Below are 26018 nucleotides of genomic sequence, written 5' to 3'. Positions count from 1 at the left end.
TTAAGGGAAGTTTACTGGGGGTTTTTTGTTTGTTTTTTTTTTTTGGTTTTAAGTCAGGAAATATCAGTTTCCACCTGTATTTCCTGACTAGAGAGCAGTCCAGAAGTGTAGATGTAGCTCTCTGCAGCCCCCTGTGCATGTGCCTGTGTGCCCTGGCAGGCCAGGCAAGCTCCTCAGTGCTTTGGTCAACAGCATCAAAAACCAAAATCAAAACCTGTTCCACCTTAGCCCAGCTGAGCTGCCAGCCCAAGCTGGTCCTGGGGCTGCAGGGACAGTGTTACCAGCACGGCAGAGGATGTGCTGGGGTGGGTACTAAGGGCCAGTAGAGCCTTGAGCCCAATCTAGGCACCTAGGACTGTATTTTGGTTCTAAAACTTTACCCTTAGCTGCCCCACTTAGAGCTCTGCATGTGCAATACTGGTGGGATTAAACAGCTCAGCACATAACACATGTCTCAGCTAGTTAAGACCCAGGAATTTGGCACTCCAAATATGCTGAGGTGGTTTTGTTTCACGCTGACTGGCCGAGGACATTCGTAAAACCATGGTGGCAGTGTACATGTGGAGTGGCACAACCCAATGGCTGAAACATGTCCTCACATTCTTAGTTCTGCTTCTTCTTCAGCTTGAAGGGCTTCAGATACCTACTACCCTCAGGAGAGTCCCTGGCATCTAGGAAAGAGGTTGCCCTGGAGAGCTACAGGGTGTGAGGGAGAGGGATTTTCCACCCTTACTGTCATCCCCTCAGCACAGATCAAGATTAATGAAATGCACAGCATGAGAGTGCTTTCTTACTGATCAGTGCTCTCACCTGGAAATAGCAAAACTGAATTTCTTTCTGTTCCTGAGAATACTTCTGCAGTCTGTGTGACACTGTTGTTTAAGAAACTACATAAGCAGGCTTAGAAGTAAGGAGCATAGCTTACAGAAATATCCCTATGTGTTAATTGTGAACTGTCAGCCAGAAATCTATTTTTTTTACTTTTTAAGCCAAATTTTCATCAGGACAACCCCCTAATGCTTAATTTACATTTGCTGTATTCAAGGGAAAAGTTTATTCTTAATGGATATAACATTTTTTTTTCTTTGCCATTTGCACCTAGATATTAGTTGTTCTCAGCTGTTGTTTCTAAAAAATGTGAATCAGATTTCAGCTTGGCAATAAAGATGTTAATTCCTGTAAATTACTTCCATTTTTATGTGAATTTTTCTATAAAAAAGCATATGTGAAAACAGTTGTTCAAGCAAACTCTGCACTAAAAAATTGTAATGGTTACATATGCATGTGTTTTTTAGAAACTGAGTGCAAAGTCTCCCTTAAGTAGACTTTTATGGACTTTATGTTTTAACGCAAATGATTTTGCATGCGCATTATATATACACAGATGGTAGTAATTGCACAAAGAAGGTGAGTTGTTTTTGCAAATAAATCTCTGGCTTTTGTGCTCATTATCACGTTCCAGAGAAGAAGGTGTGTGTGTTTGGTAATGGGTTATATTGCACATATGCACTGACTGTGCTGCAGCACACTTTTACATCCCAAGCTCCAGTGTATTCATACAAATGTAATTTCTTTACATCTCATCAAGGTACTTTGTTAATAACCCTCTCAATGTGCACTCATATTTGAGACAAATCTTTAAATTGTGACATTGTTACTGGGATGGAGGTACAAATATAGTTTGTTATAACTATTAAAAGCAATCCTAGAACTAGTCATATTAGATAGTGTTGCAGTGACTGACACAGAGTATTCATTTTGGATGGATTTTGTTGGGGTTTTTTTGCTAATAAGTAAGGCAACTAATTTTTTCTTAAAATTCTTATTCCAAATCAGTCTCTAACCACAGCATTTATAAATGTCTGTTGTAATTTTTTTGTTTCCAGGGGAGACGAGGCAAACCAGGCCTTCCTGGAAAACCAGGGCCACCAGGACCTCCTGTGAGTAACTAATGAGGGGAATGGGAAATTTTCACTCTGTCCTTGGACTTTGTTAACTCTTTTATAGCAGGTTACTGGATCATAGTTATAATTAAAAATAATTGATCTGTGTGTACTCTGCTGTATCAAACTGAAAGATTTTTGTTGCAGCATAAATAAAAGGACTGGGTCCACAAGTGGGAGGGACTACACAGGAGGGAAAGAACAAGATGGGAACTTCAGCAGAGGAAGCAGAAATTGGCATTTCAAAGAAAGACTGGTCATGTATGCTAGCTGTGAATACTGTGCTTTCATTCCCTTTGCAAAATGTGTGATGCTCAGTAGAAGAAGGGATGATTTCTGTCTCAGAGGGGTAATTTGAAAGATGAAGGACTGTGTGAAGCATGTGCCAACTGTCTGAATGATGGGGAGGATTATACCCAGCACTGGAATGAGCACTCAGCTGTAGTTCAAATGAGTTGACTGAAGAATTAAAAAGATTAAGAAATACATGACTTTATGAAAGGATTTGTAATATGAAGAACTAAAGGGTTTAGCTCAGATCTAAGAGGTTTGGGATTTTTTTTTCTTCTTTATTTTTTTTTTAAAGATAAAGGATTTAAAATTCAAGTCAGGCATGAAGGTATATAAGTCTTCAATGAAATCAGCCCTTTTTTGTTAGAGGAAGACTTGGTCATATTTGTAAAATTCTCTGAACATTGAATTGTTAAAATGCTGTCATGCACAAATGCAAAACAGCTATTTGTGGATTAAGTAAACTTCTGCTGCTTGACATTCTTAATATAAAACAAAAAACTAATAATTCCTTCTTTTGCTTACCTGGATAAAGGTTACTGGTTTATACATCTGAACATTTGATTCAAATGTTTCAACCTGGTCTTATATGTAGAGAAGAGAATAATGCACTGCTGCATGGATACAATGACTAAAATGAAACAGATGTCATCTACCCTCATCTAAAACAAAACCTGCATACATTTCATAAATATTTTTTTCTTGCAAAATGTGTTCAGAAAGAGGTGTTTATGATGGAATTCATTTATCCTGCATAAAACCAGTTAAAAATCCCTTCCTTTCACTCTTTTCCCCTGCATACAGTCATATTGAAGCCTTGCTTGTTTGAGTCCTGTGCACAGTCCTAAGGCTGAAATAGTATTGCAGATTGCAGGAGGCCAAACAGAGGAAAGGACTGATGCAGAATCTTTCTTAATACAAGTGCCAAATATAACCTTTAAAGGATAAAAAAGCAAACCATAGCAGAGGTCAATGTTAGGCCTAATCTACTTAGCTTTTTGTGAGCTAGTGAAAAGCTGTTTCTGCGTTACAGATTTCTGCCATCCTAGATTTGCTGGCAGGTCAGGCTTGTGAAGATGCATGATCCTTGACAGCTATACCAGAAATCTTGAGAAGAAGCTAAATTGCACTTCTGTTACTGGGATGTAGCTCAGATTTTCTTACAGCAAGTGGAAAGCTCAATTTTGTCAGCATGGCAACGTCACTACAAGGAACTCTGTGTTGGGCACTGTAGCCTGGCACTACATACAGAGAAGGATTCCTTAAACAGCCATGGCCTAAATATTGGTTTAAAGTATTTGTTTCTGGTATAACTCTCTTGATGCACTCCTCTCTTTGAATACAGCTATACCACCATCTTGTGTTCTTCTTCCAAAGCTGAGAAGATAACACATAGAAAAGGCATACTCTAAAAGCAGCAATGCCTGCTAACATGCATTGGCAGGATCCCCATACTTCAAGTGCCACAGCTTGTATGCACCAAAAAAACAGGATCCATCATTCCCCCTCTCTCTCTCTCTCTCAGGGCTCAAACTACATTCAGTTTTGCTGTGCTTCCAGTTACCCTTCTCTCCTAATAGTAAGCAGCTCCTTCATGCACATGGATGCATTGTCAGCCCTTACTTTGGCTTTTCCAAAGTGCAACAGAGCAGTCACACCTGCAGGGTGGTTTATGTCCTAACTTTGCCCTACACAGTGTACAAAATGGGTAACAGATTGACTGAATATGTAAAAATTAGACTCTCCAGTATAAAAAAAAATTGGTTTGGCTGATGTTTCAAAAAACTAGGAAATTTCTTTTTGAGAAAAAGGAGATTCAGTTCTTAATTGTTAGGGTAGCTACAGCATGCAGTGTGTGTTTGAAATTAATGAATTTACTTAATTTATATATCAGTTTATGCCATGATGTTGAGTATTTCATTTAGATATTAGTACAGTGAACTTCTCAGTACTGACCAAAAAAAAAAAAAAGAAAGAAAACATAAAAACTGTAATAAGAAAATAAATACTTAAGGCATTTATTATAAAGGACAGTCCTAATAACAAAGTACACATGTAGGGACTTGTGGGGAAAAGACTGGGGTAAAATTAAAGAAAACTGGAAAGTTAAAAAAATTGCAGTCAGCATACATGCTGTGCTTTCATGTGACAGGAATCAAAAAGCACCTGCTAACAGTCAAAAATCTACTTGTGGCATGGCAGCATTTTAGACTTTTTTAACCTCCTCTCTATATCTCATCTTCTTTCTTTTTTTTCCCTTAACCTAATTTCTGGGGATTTTTTTGCAGTAAAATTAATGCTTGGTGTGAGTTTCTAGTCCCTTAACATCATCTGCATAGCTTTGGTGATAAAAACCTTTATCACTGTCAGAAACAGAGATTGATTGGCATCTGTTAATGAAACTATTCAGTTGAAGTGAGACTTCCTATAAAATTTCTTCCAGATTTCCTTTCTTTTGTGCCATTTTTTCGTTATTCTTTCTTTGATGCTATTTTTTTTTTCCTTTGGAACAAGTCCTGTGCTCACAAAAGGCAAGGAGTCAATGATGATTTTTATTGATCAGCCATAAACAATATTTTTGTAAACTTACAGAATATATTCCTCCTTTGTGTTTGTTAAAAGTCTATTACATATGATAGGATTTTAAAGTGTTCTTTGATTCCCTTCTGGTTCAGAATTGGTAGCATGCTTCCTTGCTGTCTGCTGGTGTTTTTGAGTACTCTTCTGTTATTTCAGTGCAAGAGAGCAGAGATGCGAGCTCACCCCCGTCTCAATCCAGCAGGTAGCAATTTGTGCTGAATACAGGAATCCAAGTAGAGCAGCAGCTCCCTCTAGTGCTTTTTGACCTTTTCTCCACTTTAAAAGCTCCTGGAGAGCAGTGAATATCTTCTGTTAAACACACTATTCACTTTGCTCTCTGAAAATTGTGATTGTAAAATCAATATCTCTGTACCCTTCAAATGTATTTTGTGTATTTGCCTACTTTCATTTCCTTCTAAAGTCTTCTGAAAGAGAAACTGTCACATGCTGTTACCCTGCTCAGCATGGCTCTTCACTGAAATTGAAATGCTGATTTTATGAAACAAAAAGAATTACTATGATAATAGGATGCTTTAAGGTTGTAAGAACAGCTTTTTGATCAGACTGCAGAACTGAGCTGGTTGCTTTCTTCTGCCATAGCTGCTAACTAAAATTCCATAGGATTCAGCAGCACAGGATGGGGTCCCTGAGGTCTGCCACTGTTGAGGTTGGGGCTTTATTGATTATTTATTTTTACCTTTAAATGAATCAGCCGGTTTAGCTATTTACATAGATGGGCTAGAGAACAGAAAAAATGAGTTTTACTCATTTCTCCATTGAGGGTTAACTTTATCTTTCCTGTCCTAATTTTCTCTGTCTCTACTAGAACTGTTATGACTGGAGCAATTACATTTCTTAATAGCTCCCATTTTAGTGAGTTAGCTTGTTTTTAAAATCAAGAGTGCTAAGCTAGAGTTGTTCTACAGACTTGCACCAGCATAACAAAAAAATTCTTTGAGATGAATCTGACTTCTGCCCAGTTATTCTTGAGCAGAAGTGAAATCTTAACAGTGCTGGTTTGTAAAGGTTAGAAGCATGAGGACTGCCTGTTCTGGCCAAACACAATCTTGTCCAACCTACCTGTGGCAGAGGTGGGAAAGAAACTTAGGGTGTATAAAATCACAGGCTTGTAAACTGTAATCACAATTATTCATTCTCTTAAACTGATACATCCAAAGCTGTTGTTTTCCACCAACAGATGTAATTCATGCATTTCCCAGCTGCTATAGCTTTTGAAGCTTATCATTCAGTTTATCATTTTCCTTTGCAAGAGGCTGAACTTCATATTTTTTATCTTCTTAAGTAATTTTGCTTGGAAGATGAGTTTTGGGTTACTCCCTAAGGTTTTAAATAAAAACAAGGTTTCATTTTTGTCTGCATTGCATGTGATGCAGCAGAGTTCACTTGAACTTCTTCATTTAATTACATGCACTTCTGGTGTGACTCAATACATATGTCAGTGCCCCCAAACTAGTTATCTTAAGTAGCCAGCAGTTCACCTTGGAAATTTCATTTCCTCTGCCTCAGGAAATATTGTCATTCCTCTTCCAGTATTTTGGGAGTGAGTGAATGTTATCACTTAATTCCAATAAAGAAAAAATCAAAGCAATGATAAGTGAAAATTGTAGGTAGAATTTCTGGTTTTCCTGGACTTTCAGCTGCTTCTTAGAATAATATTGGAAATGCTTACATTATAGTGTGGGAATGGTTGGCAAAGGCTGGTCATATTGCTTGTTTCTAAGCCTTAAGTTTTTCTATCCATATCAAAATTTAATTTATTTCTTGTGTCCTCTTGTGGCAGACATCATGTTTTCATCATTCTTTCCATTTGCTCTTTGGAATAGTTATGCAATATTGTACATCTGCCCTGATGAGCTTCATGATGTTTTGCATTAAAATAAACACAAAAACAGCATCTTATTTTAATGGGCAAGCAGCAAAGTGAAATACAGGGATAAAGTAACTGCACTGAGTCACTTGCAGACTATGTTCTCTGAAATGGCCTATTCTTGAGATGCAACCAATGCAATTTACTTGTTACCCATTTTATGCATGGACTGTGAGATTGGGTAGATTTTTTTTAACAGTCTCATCTTTACAGGTGAGCTATAAAAGTTAAGGGAGGAAAATACATTGTGAACCCCAGTAATTTCACAGTTTGGAGCTATTTCCCTTTAAGCACCTGTTTTTCTATTCCTGCCTTGTCTGCAGAAATAACATCTGAAACCTGCTTGCAATTTTGGAAAACAATCAGGAGACATTTTCAGTTCTTTTCTTATTCATACAGCTCTACTCTGTGTGCTTCACTTCTCTCAATTACACAAGCTGATATTAGAAAAAAAAAAGGAAACCCTGCTCAAGTGAGCTTCAAAGTGGCAGATGTGCAAAAGCTAGAAATTGCTAGTACAATAATTCTTCAACTGTTGTTAATTTCATTGCTTCTCCACATTCAAACCAATGCTGCTGGGATGTTTTAGTCTGTGGAGACTTCAGAGTAGATTGTGCAACTATATTAGTGTAGTGAAACTGTGGAAGAAAAGAGACTATGGTTTAGGAAAAACAGTCTTCAATAAAAACATTTTCTGTTGTTGTACACTTATTTTGCTAGTTTTTTATTATTAAAAATGATGGAAATGTAAAATTATTAAATTCATGTCAATTTTTGGAAAACAGAAATACTAAACTGGGAACTCAAAGGCAGTGGCATAGTCAAGAATGCAACCCACATGCCTGAAGTTCTCCTTTACTGAATTAGTCATGAGACATGCTGGGGATTTTTAAGGATATGTTTGTTTTTCAAAACTGTGCCAATGTGTTTTTCATCCTGTCAGAAAGAATTTATTTAAGTACAAATAATATCTGAGAGTTTGGTGTTGATGGCAGATGCAGCAGTAAGTTCTTCTTGGGTTGTGTGGCTGCAGCAGTTTCAGTGTTGGAAAAACAATAAAAGAAGCATGGTAGCAAATGCAAAGGGAGAAGAAGTTCTTATTTTTGACTCCTTGCAGGATTTCAGAATTCTCCAGGAATCCTGGGTTCAAGGATTAAGCTCAGCAGGTTTACAGTGCTGACGTTGAGATGTCTAGGCAGTGTCATAATGCTTCAGTCCCAGTTCTGAGTTGACAGCTTTATTATAGATATCAAAGTGAAAATTCTGCCATTAACTAAGAAATTGGAGTGGAGTCAGATCTTAGTGAAAATATCACGACCCTATTGATCTTATTTTTAACATAAATTTGAAGTGACAATTCACTTTGAAATGACAGGAATGCACTTTTGTCTCTTCCAGTGTAGGGAAGAGGGAGGGAGTGAAACACCTGAGATGTTTCATGTGGCCTCCAAGTTTTCCTAGTATCCACACTAAGACAAAAGTTGCAGAGGGTAAATTGTAATTATAAAAAGCCCCAGAGGAGGAGAGAGTTGCTTTTGTGCCCTGTCTGTATTACATCTGGGTCAATCAGGCTAAATTACTTACTTGAAATATTGTAATCTTATTAATACGGTCAAATGTTTCTTACAGGATCATGAGTGGTTGTTGCTATATTGCATATGTGAAAGCTTCAACTCGAAGAGAGTACCTACACTAATTTGGAAATTTAATTGAGTCTTAAGAACTGACTGAACTTTCTGTGGTCTGCCCCCTCTACCAAACTTAAAAATCTCATTGAGGGCATGCTTTTTGGCAGAATTTGCCTAAAAATGGGTGGATTTATTGCCCAAAAATGTTTTTTCCCAAGGACATTTTTCAGTGTTTCTGTCCTAAATGTTCATTTGATCAGAAAGTTCCTTTTTCAGTGTTGAATTTCCTGATGAAACGTGTGTTTAAGTGAAAATAATGCTAATAAAACTAGGAAGGTAATATTCTGGAGAATTCTGGCTTTCCTCAATTTCACTTACTGTACTCCCAGGTTAAAAACTGTTCACACACACTAGGAGCCACTTCTACATAAAACTTGTGCTTTGAGTTAGTGGAAAGAGTTTTAAAATGCCACAGAACAAGGATATTGTTCATATTGTTCAGAAGGGGCTTGTAATAAAATTGATATGGATTTCATTTCTGCCTTCTCTGACTGACCAGTTCACTTGAAAATAAGTTGCTGGTTTTCAAAACTCAGAGATTTAAAAACTAACTTTCTTCTTCCTCTGTGCCAGGAAAAGAAATAATCACGATACAGGAGATAATTTACTGTACACTCAAAAAAATCAAAAACCTTTTACATCCCCACTGCTCTTTTAAAAAAGATATGCAAATATAAAATTAGTTACATTAAAATGACCTTCTGATGCATATTTTTCCAAATAGGGTCCATCTGGACTAAAAGGAATCATGGATTCATTGAACAAGCATTATAATGAGGTAAGGAGATTTGATTTGGTGTCTGTGTGGGTTTGTGACTAAGCAGTATCTAAGGTAGAAATGACTTCATTTTTGATTCCTCATTCCAAACTACTTTCCAAACCACATTCCAAATTAATTCAAAAGCTGGTTTCTTTCCTGACGCCCTCCTGCATCCTTTACAAGTTTCCAGTCCGCACTCCAGTCACATTCCTGCCTTGTCATCTATCTTGCTGCCATGTGTCTTGCCTCCCATCCATCTCCTACTTACTTGGTTTAACTGGTAAAACTCAGGAAGGAAATGTGTGGACTACCTGGCTGTTAGTGTAAAGCACCAGCTCCCCATTTCTAAATTTAATTGCTTTAAACTGAACTTGACATTTCTTTCTTGACCAACTCTGTCATGATTCTGAGTAAAATAGAAAGACAAGGAGGCATCATTTTGAAAAGATCTGCCAGCAGTCCATGAGAATTGTCCTTATGTTTGTATTACAGACTAATAAAAATACTGTGTCAATTATAAAAACACCTGGACCTAAAAGAAAAAAAAAAGTTAAAATTGCATAGGACTGTGTTCAACTTGACAGAGCTTTTACATTCTTACTGCAGGTATTTCAAGTAATTTAAGCTGTGGTAGGGTCTGCCATTGTATGAGAATAGAGAAGTTTGCTTAATTGATTTGGGATTATGTAACCTCTCTGATCAGAAAACCATTTTGTTCAAAAATTCAAGATGCACTATTACAGCATTATTTCCCCAGTACAGTGGTTAATGTGTGTATCACAACTTAAGTCATGCAGGTCAAGCCTGGAGGGAATTAATTTATTTTAATATTAGAATACATTAACTATACACGAATAGAATGCACATGTATTCAGAGTATTTTTCTTATTTAGCATTCCCAGATGAGTGCTAAAATCTTTCCTTGACAGGGATTCTGGAGTTAAATTCATGTCAAACATACCTTTCCAGCTGCTTTTATCTCTGAAGTTATTTCTTTGATATTAATTATGATATTTAATCCATCTCAAATCAGTGTACCACCTTGGAAGCATGTATTAGGAGTTAACCATAGAGCATTTTTATGCCTAAAGACTTAGTTTCTGTATTTGGTCTCCTGCTTCATATATATGTTGAAGTTTTACATATTTTGACTTTCATATTTGGTTTTCTTACCAGTTTCTTTTTCCTGCCAAAGAGCTTTCACTCATACCAGCACTGTTTTCTCTATTGATACCATATTTTTTGTAACTCACTCACTCACCTCTCTGCCTTATCAATCTCTTTAATCCTGATAGTCCCTTTAAGGTTAATTCTGCAAGAGAAAATACAAACAGTGATGATCTCCAGGAAATGACACACATCTGTCTCCAAAAATCGTGTTTCTTATAATGATAATGCTCTAAGTAATCTTAAGGTGGCTAATATTTCCTAATTAACAGTCTTCTGAAAAATATGCAGACCAGCTGGTATGTGTCTATAAATTAATTATCTTTTAAATCCTGGATAGCTTATCAACTTTCTCCTTACTTCAGCTGTCCAGTTGGAAGACTTTAATGACTCTGTCATAAGCAATTAACTGTTTAACAAGGAATTGCTGTTTGATTCCTGATGAAAGAGCTGGCTTTCTGATTCAAGCAGAAGGTTCTAAATATGCAAACTTTTAGTTAAAGTTGACTCCTAGAGTCAACTTAAGTCTCCAACAACAAACCTATGAATTCCTGTACATTTTTAGGATGGGATTGAGTTATTCCCATCAAGGACAAGACAAAGAGGTCTTCAAAGAACAGAACAGCTTCTCTGCTTTGCCAGTGATTCACTTAGGCAGGTGTAAGCACCAGTGACTTGTCTGTTCTCCATGCTGTTACATATAATGACAGAAGCTGATTTTGTCCACAGCACCTTGGAGCCATCAAGCAGTCTTTCACATTTCAGTACTGAATTTGTAGTGTGTCTCAGTTATCATTAGTGAAATGATATTTGAGTGATACTCTGAGGTTTTTGAGGTCCCCTACAGCACAGGGAATGATGGTGTCATGGTCCATCATTTTACCATGTTCTCAAGGATGTCACAGGTCTTCTTTCAGTTTGGTGTTTAAAGTGTTTAGGTATTTACCACATTTTAGTTTTTATAAGTATTTTCACTTTCTTTTTTTTTTTTTCCTCCTGAGAATATTAGTATGGTTTCTTTGAACTGGTATTCCTAGGAACCATGAGAAACTGATATCAAGAAAGGTAGTGGCTCTTAAGACCCACCATAATTAACAATGTTTTTTCTGTTTTTCTAATTTGTCTGTTTCTTATCAGATTATTTGCAAATTTTCTGATTGCTGTATGGTAATTTCTGATTGCTGTAATAAGTATTGGTAATTGCACAATGTATTTAAATAATTTATTGAAGCAGGATTTTTCTGGGTCAGCATCAATCACTTTATCAGAGCGATTTTTAAGGAGGCTGGAGTGTAAGCCTTTAAAAGCACAATTTACTTGATCCATGTACACAGTGAAAGAGCACTATAAATACAATTGCTGATTGCAGCAGCAAACTGTGCTGAACAGCAAACCAAGATCAGCAGTCTTTCCTTAATGAAGGTGAGAGGAACCTGCCGAGGATAAGTAGTAGCATTGATCCTTAATGGGGTGGGAGACAGGGCTGGAGCATTGCTTCCCTCATTCTTCCTGTGTGCCTGTTTTTGCAGGTGTCTGTGTTTATATTCCTTCTTGTTATGTCTTTTGCATTTTCAGCATGAATCAGATGCTTTGCATGCGTTCGATAAATGCATTTGGTTCTCTTCTTTTTGCCAAGAAACTGGTTCTGCCTTGGATACACAATGCTCATGATTTGCATTTTTATACTCTCAGACCTCTGTTATCCTTTGCTTGGGTTCTCAAGGCCTCTGTTTGTCATCCTTCTTACTTACCAGTTTTCCATACGTGGATATAAGGTCATTTAGCCATGCTTACTTCTAAATATCTTTGGACAGGGCATGTAAATCAGTTTAATCAAAAATGTTCTCCAGCACATAAAAATAAAAAAATGAAACAAAACAAAAAGAAATTGAAACCATGACACAATCTGGTCAGGAAATGTTTCGGAATCACTATAATTTGTAGTAGTTTTAGACTATTATGAGATAATTCAGTATTAACTTTTAATTTTTTTTTTTTTTTGCTTTGGTGTATTTTACTGACATTTGGTGTTCAAGAGCAAATTACCTATAAAAATGCAAAGAACATAAGGGTAATTATTTGGTCTAAAAGCCTTTTCCCCTTTTTTTTCCCCTCCATACATGCAAAAAAAAAAAAAAAAAACAAGGCACAACTAACTATAAATCATAATTTGTAGTGTACTCAAAGTAACACCTGGATTCTCAGCCCAGTGATAGTCAGCTACTTCTCATTAGTACTCAGGTACTTGGGTATCTGCATCTTGTTCTGTAGCTGATTTTGATAATTAGTACACTCACAGTGTTACAAACCCTAACCTCCAAGGAGAATTCATCAGAAAATTAGCATTTCTAAAATAATTATTTATTTCAATTTATATTCAGTTACTATCTTCTGAAAATATTGCCACAGTGTAAATGGCACACTTATTCATTGGGCTATTTTCCCATTTTAGAGCTATGGAAACTGGGATATGGCAAGGGGAGTTGGCTTACTCAGGGTTCCTGCTCATTCCAGTGGCATGTGTTCTAGGATTGGGATTCCCTGGGTCTTGACAGGAGCTCATTTTTCAGGATTATTGGGGTTTTGTTTCTTTTTCCATTGTCATTGCAAAGAAACATGTTTCCCTTAGGACGTCTGACTTTGTGAAAAGAAAACCATTTGCTTTGTGTTTTATTGTGTCTTTACCTGGTACAGAAGAGTAAATAAATGCAGCACAATAACAGCTGAGCAAGTATAGAACCTGAACCTTCTAGTCCTTAAGTCTGTCTTCCTTGAGAAGCAATGTTAGGAGCCTGTTCCCTGTCCTTTGTCTTACTACTGTAGTAGACTTGAATTAGTTCTATGTTTTTTACATTTCATGGTGCTCAAAAGAAAAAAGCTTGTGGTTCTTTTTCATGGAAGTTGGGGGTTTTATTCTTTTCTAACATATTTGAGAAATGCATTGTAACAATGATGTAACAATGAACATATAAAAATATGTTATTCGTGTTGAACTTAAAAAATCATAGATTTGCAAAGCAATAGTCAACATAGACATTTCCCTTTTATGCTTTTGTTCATTTTCTGTTAGTGTGGCAGAGTATGAATACGTGATAAAGGATTTGTTCTGCAACACACCACCTACTTGTACTGCACAGGCATTTATTATTATTCCCTTTCTAGTAGTAAATTAGGAGTTCTGAATTTACAACTGGTTAATTACAGTAAATTTTTATGGTAAATAAATTGTTACTGGAAGTAAATAGTGATGTTTTCTGATCTTTGTGCTGATATTTCTTTCCAGAGTGACACAAGACTACTAGGAGTACTTGGGACCCCTGGACTTAAAGGCCAGAAGGGAGACATTGTAAGCATTTGGGATGAATTTGGAGAAGTTTCAAAGTGCCTACCCAACCTGTCCCTGCCAACCTCAACACAGTGCATTTTATTTGATTTATCCCAATGGGCTTTGAAGGAATAGATTTTGAGATGACTGGCACTTTGATCTCTGTAGACCAATATCCAACTCATCATGTTATCCTGCAGAGGCAGCAAGTGATCCTCTCTCCTTTGGTATAAATAAAAAGGGGAACTGCTGAAAGAATTATGTATGGTTCCTATAGTGCCATCTGAGGAGTCAAATGAGCTCTCCTGCCAGTCATGTGGGAAAGACTCTGAAAAAGTTGAAATTCAGAAAATATTTTGGATCGTAAATAATGAATATTTAAAGCAGCTTCTCTGTAACAATGAGGCTTTCTGTACCAAAAATACTCATTGGCAGCCTCTAAAAATTGCATGGAAATCTAATTCTGAATCCACACTTTATTGTTTATAGTTATCTGTCCTGTATAAACAGCTCACTGATATTTTTACAATTGCATGCCTTGCAAACCTTTAAGAGAAGAGACAAGTGCTCTGGATATGTGACAGAATTGACAACATTTTATTGAGAAGCCTGTAGATCTATAGAAAACACCCATTTAAATTCATTTGCAGATGTTAAACCTTGATCTCCATTGTAACAATCATTAAGATTTTGTGGCCCACACAGAAAAAAAGTACATTTAAAGAAGAGGAGGAGGTTATTTACATTTGCCAGAATACAAAGATTTTAAATATAATTAATTTTTTTTAAAGGGTGAAAAAGGAGAATTGGGAATGACTGGTGCAAAAGGAGAAAAGGTGAGTTGATTCCTTACTTCTGTGCTCATGTGTTCACTAGAAGTTGATGCAATGTACTGATTATGAATGAAATCTTGTAAAATATACAGGGGATCAAGAAAAAATATTTGGGTATGGGAAAAGTTTTCAGTCTCTAAATGTGCTTTGTACTTTATTCAAGCCCCTTCTTGGGAGGGTATTTACATAGGCAAGTAAATTTCCCTGTTCTACCAGCTCACAAAGCCCTTAGCTTTAACAGCATTCAGACTTTTACTTAATACTAGTTTAAAATTATTTTTATATAAGTTTATAACCAGAGGCTGCCTCATTAATTAGGTGACAGTCATACTTTTTCAAGTTATGAATATGATCTTCAATATCTATATGAAAAAACAAGAAGCTTTAAATTATTAAAATTTACACATTAACATTCTAATTGAGTATATTTTAGTTTAAGGATAAATTTTACAGAATGATTCAGGAGGTATTACTTGGAAACAGAAGTGTATTTTGCTTTTCTAGGAACATGTGCTGTGCATAGTTCTACTGATTAATAGGTGTTTTCCCATTCAGCTGTGAGACTTCTTGGTTTCTTTGGTCATAGCTATAAAAATAGTTTTCATGGAGGCAGAAACACTGTTTTTACTCCTTTGATATAAAAGAATAATGGTTTTGTGTGTTATAAAGCACCTGAAGTTGAGAATTTTTCAGATTTGGATGCAGGATTACTCTCTTTAGTTCATGTTCCTGACCCTCCATTGTGCTCCTGCTTGAAAAGATCATTGATGCCATGGTCTTGGCATTAAATCAACATCATCTCTCAAGTAAAATTTTGTAGTACATATATTTGTCTTTTAGACAGTTTTAAAATAGCCACATTTTCCAGGACTCTTCAGCAAAACCAGACATATGTGCTATTTACCATTTTAAATAAATCTGTTAACCTTTTTTCTACTTTTCCTTAGGGAGAGCCTTCTGAAAAAGGGGACAAAGGAGACCCAGTAAGTATAGCATGTTTTGAACTGCTGTGAATCATGCACAGTTGAGATTATATTCATTCTAAAATTCTTTTCTTTGTAGACATCCACTAGATGCAGGGATTATGTGGGATAGCAATTTTCAAAAATTTTTCCTTTAAAACACTGGGAAAACTTGCAAAAGCATTAGGTTGCTATGTCTTTCAGAGTTTGCAAAAGGCATCAGAAATTATTTAGTATTTTCTCAATATTTAACTTTGCAAACTGTATTACAATATTCTAAGGTAGCGAATTAAACTCTTATTTGATCCTACTTAAATTTGTAACTTCTTATAGTTGCATTTACTGTTTTCAGGGAGAGACTGGAATGGAAGGATCAAAAGGAAATAAGGTATTTTTGGACTTGTACATACTGTACATGTTGTCAGTATACATAGGTGATACTGGGAGACATAGCAGTAAACTTGGATTTTTTTGTTTTCTCAAATAAAATCATTAGGGTGAAATGGGAGATCCTGGACCCCCTGGTCTTATTGGTAATCCAGGATCAAAGGTAAGTGAAAGTTATTTCATCCAATAAAAATTGCATTCTATGTTTTTTTATAAGAGGACTCTGAAGCTATCAACTCTTTAGCTAGTGTCAATGGGCAAAGAATGCAAGTAATTTACATCAAAAGTTTGTACTTGGATCATGGCTATTTTACATAAAATTTATGTTTTACATGAAGTTCTTGTTGCTCTCAGTGTCACACAGAAAGGAATATTCAAGCAATATTCACTTAGGTGTTATTTTTTCACCTGAGAATATGAGCACCCATTTTGCAATTAGAAATCCACTGGTAGCTGGGTGTATTTTCTTTATGCCTTGGTGAATCAAGGAGTAACCACTGCCTGCACTTGAGTAGCTCCTTTGTTCAGTCCTGTGAGGCAGCCTGGCTTTGAGTCTGTCCTCACAGGCAAACCTCAGGAAGTGTGGACTGGATGAGTGGACAGTGAGGTGGATTCAGAACTGGCTGAACAGCAGATAGCAGAGGCTCATAATCATGGCACAGGGTCTAGTTGGAGGCCTGTCACTGGTAGTGCCCACCAGGGTTCAGTACTGGGACCAGTCTTGTTTAGTTTGTTCATCAAGGACTTGGATGGAGGAGCAGAGGCCTCCTCAGCAAGTTCCCTACAACACAAAATCTGGGAGGAGTGACCAATACCCAAGAGGGCTGTGCAGCCCTTCAGAGGGACCATGACAGGTTTGAGAGATGGGCAGAGAACTGTCTGAAACTCAGCAGAGGAAAGTGCAGGGCCGTGCACCTGGGGAGGAATAACCACAGGGGACAACTTGTTGGAAAGCAGCTCTTTGGAGAACTCCCTGCAGATCCTGGTGGACAACACCATGAGCCAGCAGCGTCCTTGTGTCCAAGAAGGCCAATGGTGTCTTAGGGTGCATTAGGAAAAGCATGGTCAGCAGGGTGAGGCAGGTGATCTTGCCCTTCTACTCAGCCCTGGTGAGGCCACATCTGGAATGCTGTGTCCAGTTCTGGGCTCCTCAGTGCAAGAGGGACGTGGAGCTCCTGGAGCAGGTCCGGGGGAGAGCAAATATGACTAAGGGAATGGAGCATCCCTCTTACAAGGAAAGGCTGAGGGAGCTGGGCCTGCTCAGCCCTGAGAAAAGTCAGCTGGAAGGAGACCTCATCACTGTCTATAAGTATCTACACAGAGGTGTTGAGGTTTCCAGGCTCCTCCCAGTGGTGCCAAGCAATAGGACAAGAGGCAATGGGCAGAACCTGATGCACGGAAAGTTCCACCTGAACATGAGGAAGAACTTCTTTACTGTGTCGGTGACTGAGCAATGGAACAAATTACCCAAGGAGGTTGTGGAGTCTCCCTCACTGGAAGAAACTGCAATGTGCTCTAGAATGACCCTGCTTGAGCCAGAAAGCTGAACCAGATAACCCACTGTGGGTGCTTCCAACTTCACCCATTCTACAATTGTGTGATTCTCTGAAGAAAGTAACTGAAGCACAAACGTTCTTGACAACCTCTCATGATGCCTTGGATTGTAACAAACACAGATAGAATTAGAAACTAGTAAGCCAGGAGTATTCTTGTTGGATAGTATCTGAATCTTAGTTCATGAAAAGAAGGCCCAGTGAGAATGGATGTGACTATAGAAGCCTCAAAACTGTTGTTGTAAAAATGATTTTTGAAATCTTGATCTGTTCTTTTTTATGTCTTTGCCTTTAGGTATACCCTTTGTAATTACTTATATTGGCTTTATATACATACTTGGATTTTGTACATATCAGTCCCCAAGACCTACTGAACTAAATGTTAGAATAAGGGAGAATGTACTTCTGTACTTCTTACTCCATATGGAAGATAATTCTTAATGCCTGATGTTTAAATATGTATATACAAGAATGCTTTACACCATATTACAGTAGTTGATTGACTTTTACCTGAGGTGTGTATTATATTTTTCACAGGGACTGCAAGGCCCTCCAGGACCTGTTGGACCCAGAGGACTGCCAGGAGAAGTTGTATGTATTGTGCCATTTCTCCAGCTGTAGCTGTGGTGTGTGAGCAGTAAGCCAGTGAAGCAGTGCCCCAGAAGTTACCATGGCTGCTCCTTTTGTGGGTGGTACTCTAGCTATCAGGTGTTGAAGCACAGCAGTACATGGGATGGGATGCCTCTCTCAACAGGCCATTATCTTGAGTTTCAGTAAACCATCTATATGGTGCTTTTGACACTGACAGCCTGGAGTGGATTTGGATACTGGGGTCACTGACATGAGAGCTTTTACCCTTCTTGATTATCTCTGCCTTGTTCCCCTCTTAGCGTTATGTTCGTTGGCTCCTGGCTTCCCATTCCAGCTGGGAGATCATTGCTTGGCTGGGATGGTTAAACAACAAGTTCTCTTGGTTTGTGTTGTGCAGCTGTACCAGGCACAGATGTTACTGGGCAAGGCTCCTAGAGATGTAGCATGCTTGTGGGTGTGACACTGGAGGGTTGGGAGTGTCAAGCAGTAGTTGGAATATCATTCCAACTCAGCAGAGTTGGAACGTGCTGTAGTCATTGTGCTTTTGGGTGCTCCACATTCAGGTCTGACAACTGATTGGGTAAGGTGATGGGGGTCTCCTTCATGGGGGCTTTGGTGTCCCTGTAACCATTATGCCACTGGGCAGCAGCCTGATGGGTCTCCTGGCTGGTTGGGATTTCTCAGACTGGTAGGCACCTACCCCAAGATCCAACACACTTGTAAAAGCGCCTCTGGGAAGAGCAAGGGTAAAATCTCAATCCAGTCTGGATTCTCTAGGAAACATCTTAAACTATTAATCACCCTTATACTAAACCTGAAAGTGCCCTGGGCATTTGATTTGATACCCACATATAGCAGAAGGCTCTTCTGGGGCAGTGGCTGCCTGTTTCCCTTCCAGAGTATCAAGAGGGCATAATCCCTCTTTCAGCTATTTTCTGCCTAATTCCCTGTGTTTCAGTCCACAACACCAGTGGTGTCACATAACCTGTCAGGTGGCTCCTACTCCCTCTTCTTGATTTTTGTACTTCCCTTCTTCCATAAACCATAAAATTATTTTAAATAGCATTTTGGAGGTAAGAGTGATTAGATCTGAGATGTGGATCAAGAAGAGCAGACAATAAAAAGCTTAACTTTAGTTCAGCCACTCACTTAAAAAGGACTGGGATTTCGATCATTACTCTGTGAGTGTGGTTTTGGTTTTTATTTTTTTTTCTACCACCAGAAGCATCTAGAAGATGAAGTAGCTGTATTTTGTCTTAGGACTTTCCACACATGCCCTGAGACTATATTGTGGAAGAAGAGTCTTATTTTGAACAGACTTTTAAGCCATATGCTTTATGAAGATTCAAATACCCTTCTGAGTGGTACAGAACTGGCAGACTTTTTATTGGTGACCTATTAGAAGTCTTAGGGATATAAGCAAGGTGAACAGTAGAATACAGCACCTTCAGCTCTTGACAAGGGAAAAAAAACATTAGTATTTAAATTTGCATGTAGTCATTTTATACTGTCTATTGACAATCTTATTATATCTCATTTTCCTACTCAGTCGAGGCATATGTTTTCTCAGTTGTGTCTGATTTACTTATCATCTATTCAAAAGTTTGTAAGCCTTATCTGCTGTGCTTCTTTTTTTGTATAAATCACCAATCCTACTGTGAAAGATAGCAATACTCATTTCTCTCTTGCTTGTATTGCTATCATCCCACTTGAGTTCATAGCTGCTACTTTTGAAAGTGGTGTTCTGATGGATCTGTGATCAAGAGAACATTTTGAACAGATAAATACTAATTATAACATATGTAAGTCCTAAATATAGATGATCCTGAAAACTCTTATCTGCACACAATTCTAGTATGTAAAAACGTAAATTTAAATGTATTATAGAGACAATGACCTTAGTTATAAGCTCCTTGTTTTTTTATCTTCTAAAGATGAAGCATTATAGATTAAAAATATAATAATTCATTTTATGCAGGATGATGACAATTATGAGAGTTTGAAAATTTTTTTTACATTAACTTACATTGTCAAAAAGTTATCTAGCAGATAAGGATTACTTCTTTTCCTAAGAAACCACTTGAGCTCTGCCCAACAAAAAAAAAAATAAAAAAAAAAATAAAAAAAAAAAATTTGGGAAGTCCTCAGAAAAGGAAAGAAGAAAGAGGGGCTGTATGTATTTTATGCCAAAATCCAAAAGGGATAGGGTAGGCCATGATCAGTAAGCATAAATTTTCATTTCCATAATGATTTTGTGTTGGTATAAGCAGAATATTCTTCATTAGGGTACTTTCTTGCTTATGCTTCTAGTTTGAATGCCTGAGTGAAAGGAGTAGCTGTCTGTCTGTATTAAGTAGAGAATGCAGCAGAGAAAGCAAACACAGCTGCTGAACATTCACTACTGGCATGAAAATGTTGTCATCTGTTATATGTCAGTGTGCACAAAACTTTGTTTTACACTGAGAAGAAAAATTAAAACAATATGTGTTTCCTTGCCTTTTTCTTAGAGAGTTCATTTTTCAGTCCAGCTTAAGTTTTATACTTAGATTTTACTGTTCAGTTTGGGCAACTTTGTCCTTTACTGTGAAAATTACTGATATTCTTAACAAAATGCTTGACTAAATAGTTGGTTGAATAACATTGAAGGGTCATGGAAAAAGTTTTCTGTATTTGTTGCAAAGTTGTGAGAGAAACCAATTAAGCCTTACTTTTATTTAATTGTTTCTATTTAGATTTTAATCTTTTTCATTTATCTTCCTTTATCTGCATTTATAAGAATCCTTCATGAAAAGGACCAGGGAAAATACTGAAGTTAAAATCAAAATGTGAAAGATGAGAAGATTTAGACTAAAGAAAGGCTGGAATATACTTTATTTACTGAAAATGTTTGACTGTCCATTACATATCTAAAACATTTAAAGGTATTTTTTGGATGTGAAGGACTAGAAATTAATTGAGGCTTTTAAGATACGAGTTTGAATAATTAGTACAGGAAATCATGCAGCCCTCCATGGGCAAAAGAGATGAGACACTTACTTAAAATTCAAGTTTTTTATGTGCTACTTCTTTCCTTGAAAGAACAGTTGATTTTCAAGACTTGGAATTACTTTGAAATAGAAGAAATAAACCTTTTGGTCTTTGCAATTCTCCCCCAATAGGGTCCATAAAATAATCTTGATTATTACATTTTAACTTAAAGAAAAATGATTTATATATTTAATTATGGAAGAATTCATTAACTTATAGCATTTGGGGTCAATACTAATGCACAGTAAATATTCTAGTGTAAACTAATTTTCATCTGTATTTTTATATAACCATTAAGGGAATAGCTATAAAACTGTACAGTTATATTTTTATTGATTCCAGGGCTTACCAGGAGATCCTGGGGTACCAGGAAACCCAGGAATAAAAGGAGACAAGGTATGTTTTAAGTGGTTTTCATTAAGCTTGATATGTTCAAGCATTTTAAATTTTCACTTCAAGAGAAACCTTCCATTCTACTGTAGTGTATCTGTGTGGCTGCTGTGTGAAGTGATTTTAAAATGTACCAGCAGCAACCCCCTGTGTCTTGGAGAAGAAACATCTCTGCATTTGGAGATGGTTCAGGCCAGTTTGGCAGTCCAGTTGCTCTTAGATGAATAATTTAAGTAATATTTCAAAGAGATTGGGCTGTGCCCTTACATTAAATCTGTGCTGTGCAGAAATGTCACTTCAGGTCCTGACTGCAGAACAACCTTTTCAGGGTAGTGTCCTACCCAGACTAATGTGTAAAATCCCACTTCACAGCCAGACATATTCATCTTGGCAGAGCTCTGGGGCTGCTACACTGGCTCAGATGTAAGCTCGGGCTGGATCTCCTTAGGACATTGTATTTTGCTGTGTAGAAATCCCTTAGTTAGAATTCAGCTCCATCAGCAAAAGCTAAAAATTATGTGTCTATTTACTAAATGTAAAGAAGGAGAAAAAAGAGGATATGCAGGTGTGCTCTGAGCTATGTCATGTGTTGTGGTATTTATACATTGGGGGGTACAAGGGAAACCAATAAACTCCAGTCTAAAGTGAGCTGAAAGAAAGGCAAAGAAAGTAACTGGAACAAGGACAAAAATGTACTCATCTTGCAAAATGGGAAGTGGTGGGTTTAGAAAGAATCACAGAGGATGTTTCAGGAGCCTGCAAGAGACAAGAGGCCAGCATAACAAAAGGCACAATTTTACTGACTAAGCAGCTGAGTTCAGCCATGTGGAACAAGAGACACTGCTTGTGTTGAAGTGAGAGCAGAGGTATAAAGAGGAATACACTGAGGATCCCAGGTTTAGCACTAGTGCTTGATAGCTGGGGAGAGACAGCTGTTGTTTCAGCTGTTGTTATGAATTAATTGGCAGGGTTTAATGCTAACCTGCATATTAGGAGTCTGGGGAACAAGAAATGTAGATCAGATGCATTGCAAGCATGGAAAATCAAAAGAATGCTAGTTATTATTGATGGTTATATGATCCATGTCTCCAATTCTGCAACATTTTGAAGGAAAATATGAGGGTATTTTTTCTTCTCTATATCTTTTCAAAGTACTGGCACTTTCTATGATAAACTTGATAATATTTAGAGCTTTTTCATAGGGGAAAATCCTCACATTTCAATTAGTGATTCAAATTTATTTTGTAGGGTGACCCTGGTGGAATTATGGGACCACCTGGACATCCAGGTCCAAAAGGAGATATGGGGCCTCCTGGACCAAGTCTGCCTGGAACACCAGTAAGTCCATAATCTAAAAAGTCTTTCCTGACTTTATTTTCTGCAGGGGCAACTTGGAAAGAATTCTCACTGTGCAATGAGAGAAATCACAGAATGGTTTGTGTTGGAAAATATTTAAAAGTTCATCTAGTTCCAACCCCCTTCCATGGGCAGGGGACATCTCCCACTAGAGCAGGTTGTTCAAAGCCCCATCCAACATAGCCTTGAACACTTCCAGGGATGAGGCATCCAAAACTTCTCTCAGCAACCTGTTCCAGTGCCCCCTCCCCCCACTAAAGGATTTCTTCCTATTAACTAATCTAAACTTCATCTCTTCCAGTTTAAATCCACAAAGCAAGCATTTTTTATTTATAATTTCAAAATCAAAATATATTTTACAGCTGTATTATAAGTGCACTAAAATATAGAAATAGTGTAAGTCTATTCGTTTATTAGTGTAGTCTAGAAATAGTGTAAGTATCACATATGATCCCAGTGACAGTGGCACTAACAAGGAAGATATGTAAACTTGTCATAGTTTATTTCTAAGGGCTGGCTAATTTTGGCCATTAAATTTATCTAGTCTCTTGGATTTCAAAACATAATTTGGTTTTTTTGTCTTGGTTTTTTCCTGTTTTGTTTTGGGTTTCTTTTAGGGTCCCACTGGTGTTCCTGGAAACCCAGGTCCAAGGGGGCCAAAGGTATGCCAAATACATTATTTCTGTTTTTAAAATATTTTAAAATTTTATTTTAAAAGATAATATGATAGTTTACATTTTCAGAGCTGTTGTGATGGAAAGCCTTGTACCTTTCACAGGGAGAAAGAGGACTACCTGGTGTACAGGGAGCACCTGGGGAGATGGGGCCCCCTGGAATAGGCATTCAGGGATCACCAGTAAGTAAACCAACACCCAGAATTTGATCTTCTTGCTGTTCAACACTGAGCAACTGCAAAAGGTAAACAGAGCACAGCAAAAAAGCCATGAACTCCCTTCTGGCCTGACTCTCAACTCCCACTTTGCTTCAAGGGTTGCTGTGCAGTTTAACTTCAAACATGCAGCAAGTTGACACAAGCATCTAAGGCATTCATAGTAAATCATTTGTACAGCAATAACTGTTTCAGTTATTCTGCTTGTTTCCCAGATTTCTTTCTTTCTAATGCCTTTAAATAAAGCTACCTGCAGTGCCTTCAGAATTTGCAGTCAAAAAATGTGCTGATGTTGATGGTGTACCTGGTAGGTTGCACATGTTATTGCAGGAGTTTTACTCCAGTGACTGAGGCAGCCTCTCTTCAGTCAGCCAATGTGCATCACCTGATACAGTTCAGTTTTTGGACAGTGCTCTGGTATAAAGGGAAAATATTTGTGAAAGATGACTAGGCATTCACCTTGAATGTCTTAATCTAAAATAATAACACTTAAAGATAGCTTTTTCAGTTACAATCTTTTCAAATCTGAATTTTAAAAATTACCCATTTATATGTAAATTATCTGTTTCTATTCAACTGCTCATTAGCTTTTTTAATGAATCCTCTTGCTAAATACCAAGTTTCAGCACAGATCTTTAATTTTTGGAAATGCTTGCCCAAAAAAATGGGCATTTGCAAAGTCTAGAGATCTCTAACTTTGGCAAAATTACACGGGGATTTAAAGCCAAACCTTACTGTAAGCCTTTCTCAAAGAGAAAGCTGCACAAATACCCCACATTCAGCATTTTTTAATGAAGTTCATGTCCCTTATCCCAGAAAGTGTAACTACTGATTATGTGGAATTTTCTTACAGGGTCCTATAGGTCCAACTGGATCAGCAGGTGTGCAGGTAGGGTATAAGTTTCCTCCTTAATACAAAATTCTTAAATTAAATTAATTTAATTTAAGAATTTTTCAGGAAAGGTATTCTTATATCCTAAATGCCCTTTCATGCTCTTAGGGCCCTAGAGGACCTCCAGGACTGCCAGGAACTCCAGGTACCCCTGGTATTAACGTAAGTGACAGTTTTATATACATACAACAAAGAGTAATGTGCACCTCAGCCATGATTTAAGGCCCTCAAGTTTTCCATTTGTTTCTAGGGCACTCCAGGAAGAGATGGAAAGCCAGGACTACCAGGCCCTCCAGGTGATCCAGTATGTATACAGAGAAAGCTATTGCATTTGCTTTGGTGCTAATATTTTAAATTTATATGAGGTGAGATAGCCTAGAAGAACCAGTGATATGAAGATAAAGTAGAAATACTTACTTTGGAAAGACAGGAAAACAGCCATGTTATGTACTTGGCCTCAATAAATCTGAGGCTGTCTTCATGATGTTTCTTTAAGCAAGAAAATATGCTTAGAATTAGTTATCATGTAGTTAATGCTTATCAAAAATCATGGATCTGAGTGTCACTTAGCAGATTATTCTCAAACTTGGAAAGAGAGGTCTCTCCCATGCTCAGTTCTTGTCAGTGATTTAATTTGATTTGGGTAAGTAGATAAAACTCTGAAATTGGAGTGGGAAAGATTGCTTGCTTTTTGAAGATGTAATCAAAATTCAGAGGCTGTCTGAAGTCAACAAGATTTAACTCAAGACAGATGAGGATAAAGTGCTTAATGATGAAAACTGAAATCCATAAGTTGAATAAGTCTGGAAAGCACAGTGCATTGTAAACTAAATGTAAGTAAAATATTTGATGCTACTATTTAACAGACAGGTCTAAATGGTAAAACTCACAAAGAGGATGATTAATGCCTTTTGCTCTCTTGAAATACTCTTCTCTTTGGAAAGAACATTTTTTCCAGGAAGATGTAGCAAGCAGGAGTGAATCTGGAGAATTAAGACCATTTTAACAATTTCAAAATCCTGGCATAAATCATACACTTATTCAGAGATCAACACACAGATTTATGGCTCTGGAGAGTGTGTTTGCAGTCAGGTTGGCCTTGCCTTACACCCAGAGCAGGGGAGCTGCGTGGCACAAATGCAGTTGGCTTGCTCTCATGCATGTGAGCCCTTTGCATCTGGGGTTAGGACCCTTCCCACTCAGAGTTTGGGGTTCTGGGCCATTCATTGATAGAGCAGCTAAAATAAGAGCATTAGAAAAGAGGAGAGACTGGGGAAGTTACACTTCTAGTCCAGCAGGAAGATCAACAGGTGACATGGTAATAGGCTGCCTAGGTGAAAAATGTCCTAAGGAGAAGGATGAAAAGTCAGGCATGTAGGTTTTTGTTTTCAAGTGTTGTCACAGGTTTTTAAGAGCAGCTGATCCTGTCTATGTACAGCTTACCTCTGTGCAGAGGATGGACCCACATCTTACATAACTGTGTCCTCAACTTGTGC

At 37.5% G+C, this 26018-nt stretch overlaps 1 protein-coding gene across 2 annotated transcripts in view; it reads left to right on the top strand.

The window, feature by feature from the left end:
* Window positions 1-26018, top strand: part of COL19A1 (collagen type XIX alpha 1 chain) — a 174073-nt gene that overhangs the window by 114112 nt on the left and 33943 nt on the right. For both annotated transcript variants that reach the window (XM_009094353.4, XM_030235572.2), the window contains exons 16-30: window positions 1887-1940; window positions 9115-9168; window positions 13601-13663; window positions 14434-14478; window positions 15423-15458; window positions 15790-15825; window positions 15934-15987; window positions 17915-17968; window positions 21338-21391; window positions 22634-22723; window positions 23359-23403; window positions 23520-23597; window positions 24484-24519; window positions 24631-24684; window positions 24773-24826. In XM_009094353.4, coding sequence (XP_009092601.3) covers window positions 1887-1940; window positions 9115-9168; window positions 13601-13663; window positions 14434-14478; window positions 15423-15458; window positions 15790-15825; window positions 15934-15987; window positions 17915-17968; window positions 21338-21391; window positions 22634-22723; window positions 23359-23403; window positions 23520-23597; window positions 24484-24519; window positions 24631-24684; window positions 24773-24826 — 807 coding nt within the window. The remainder of the gene's footprint in view (window positions 1-1886; window positions 1941-9114; window positions 9169-13600; window positions 13664-14433; window positions 14479-15422; window positions 15459-15789; window positions 15826-15933; window positions 15988-17914; window positions 17969-21337; window positions 21392-22633; window positions 22724-23358; window positions 23404-23519; window positions 23598-24483; window positions 24520-24630; window positions 24685-24772; window positions 24827-26018) is intronic.

This window comes from Serinus canaria, chromosome 3, assembly GCF_022539315.1.
Source record: "Serinus canaria isolate serCan28SL12 chromosome 3, serCan2020, whole genome shotgun sequence".
In the NCBI taxonomy this organism is placed as follows: Eukaryota; Metazoa; Chordata; class Aves; order Passeriformes; family Fringillidae; genus Serinus; species Serinus canaria.
Note: the sequence above shows the minus strand (reverse complement) of the source record. Positions and strands in the feature narration are given on the sequence as shown.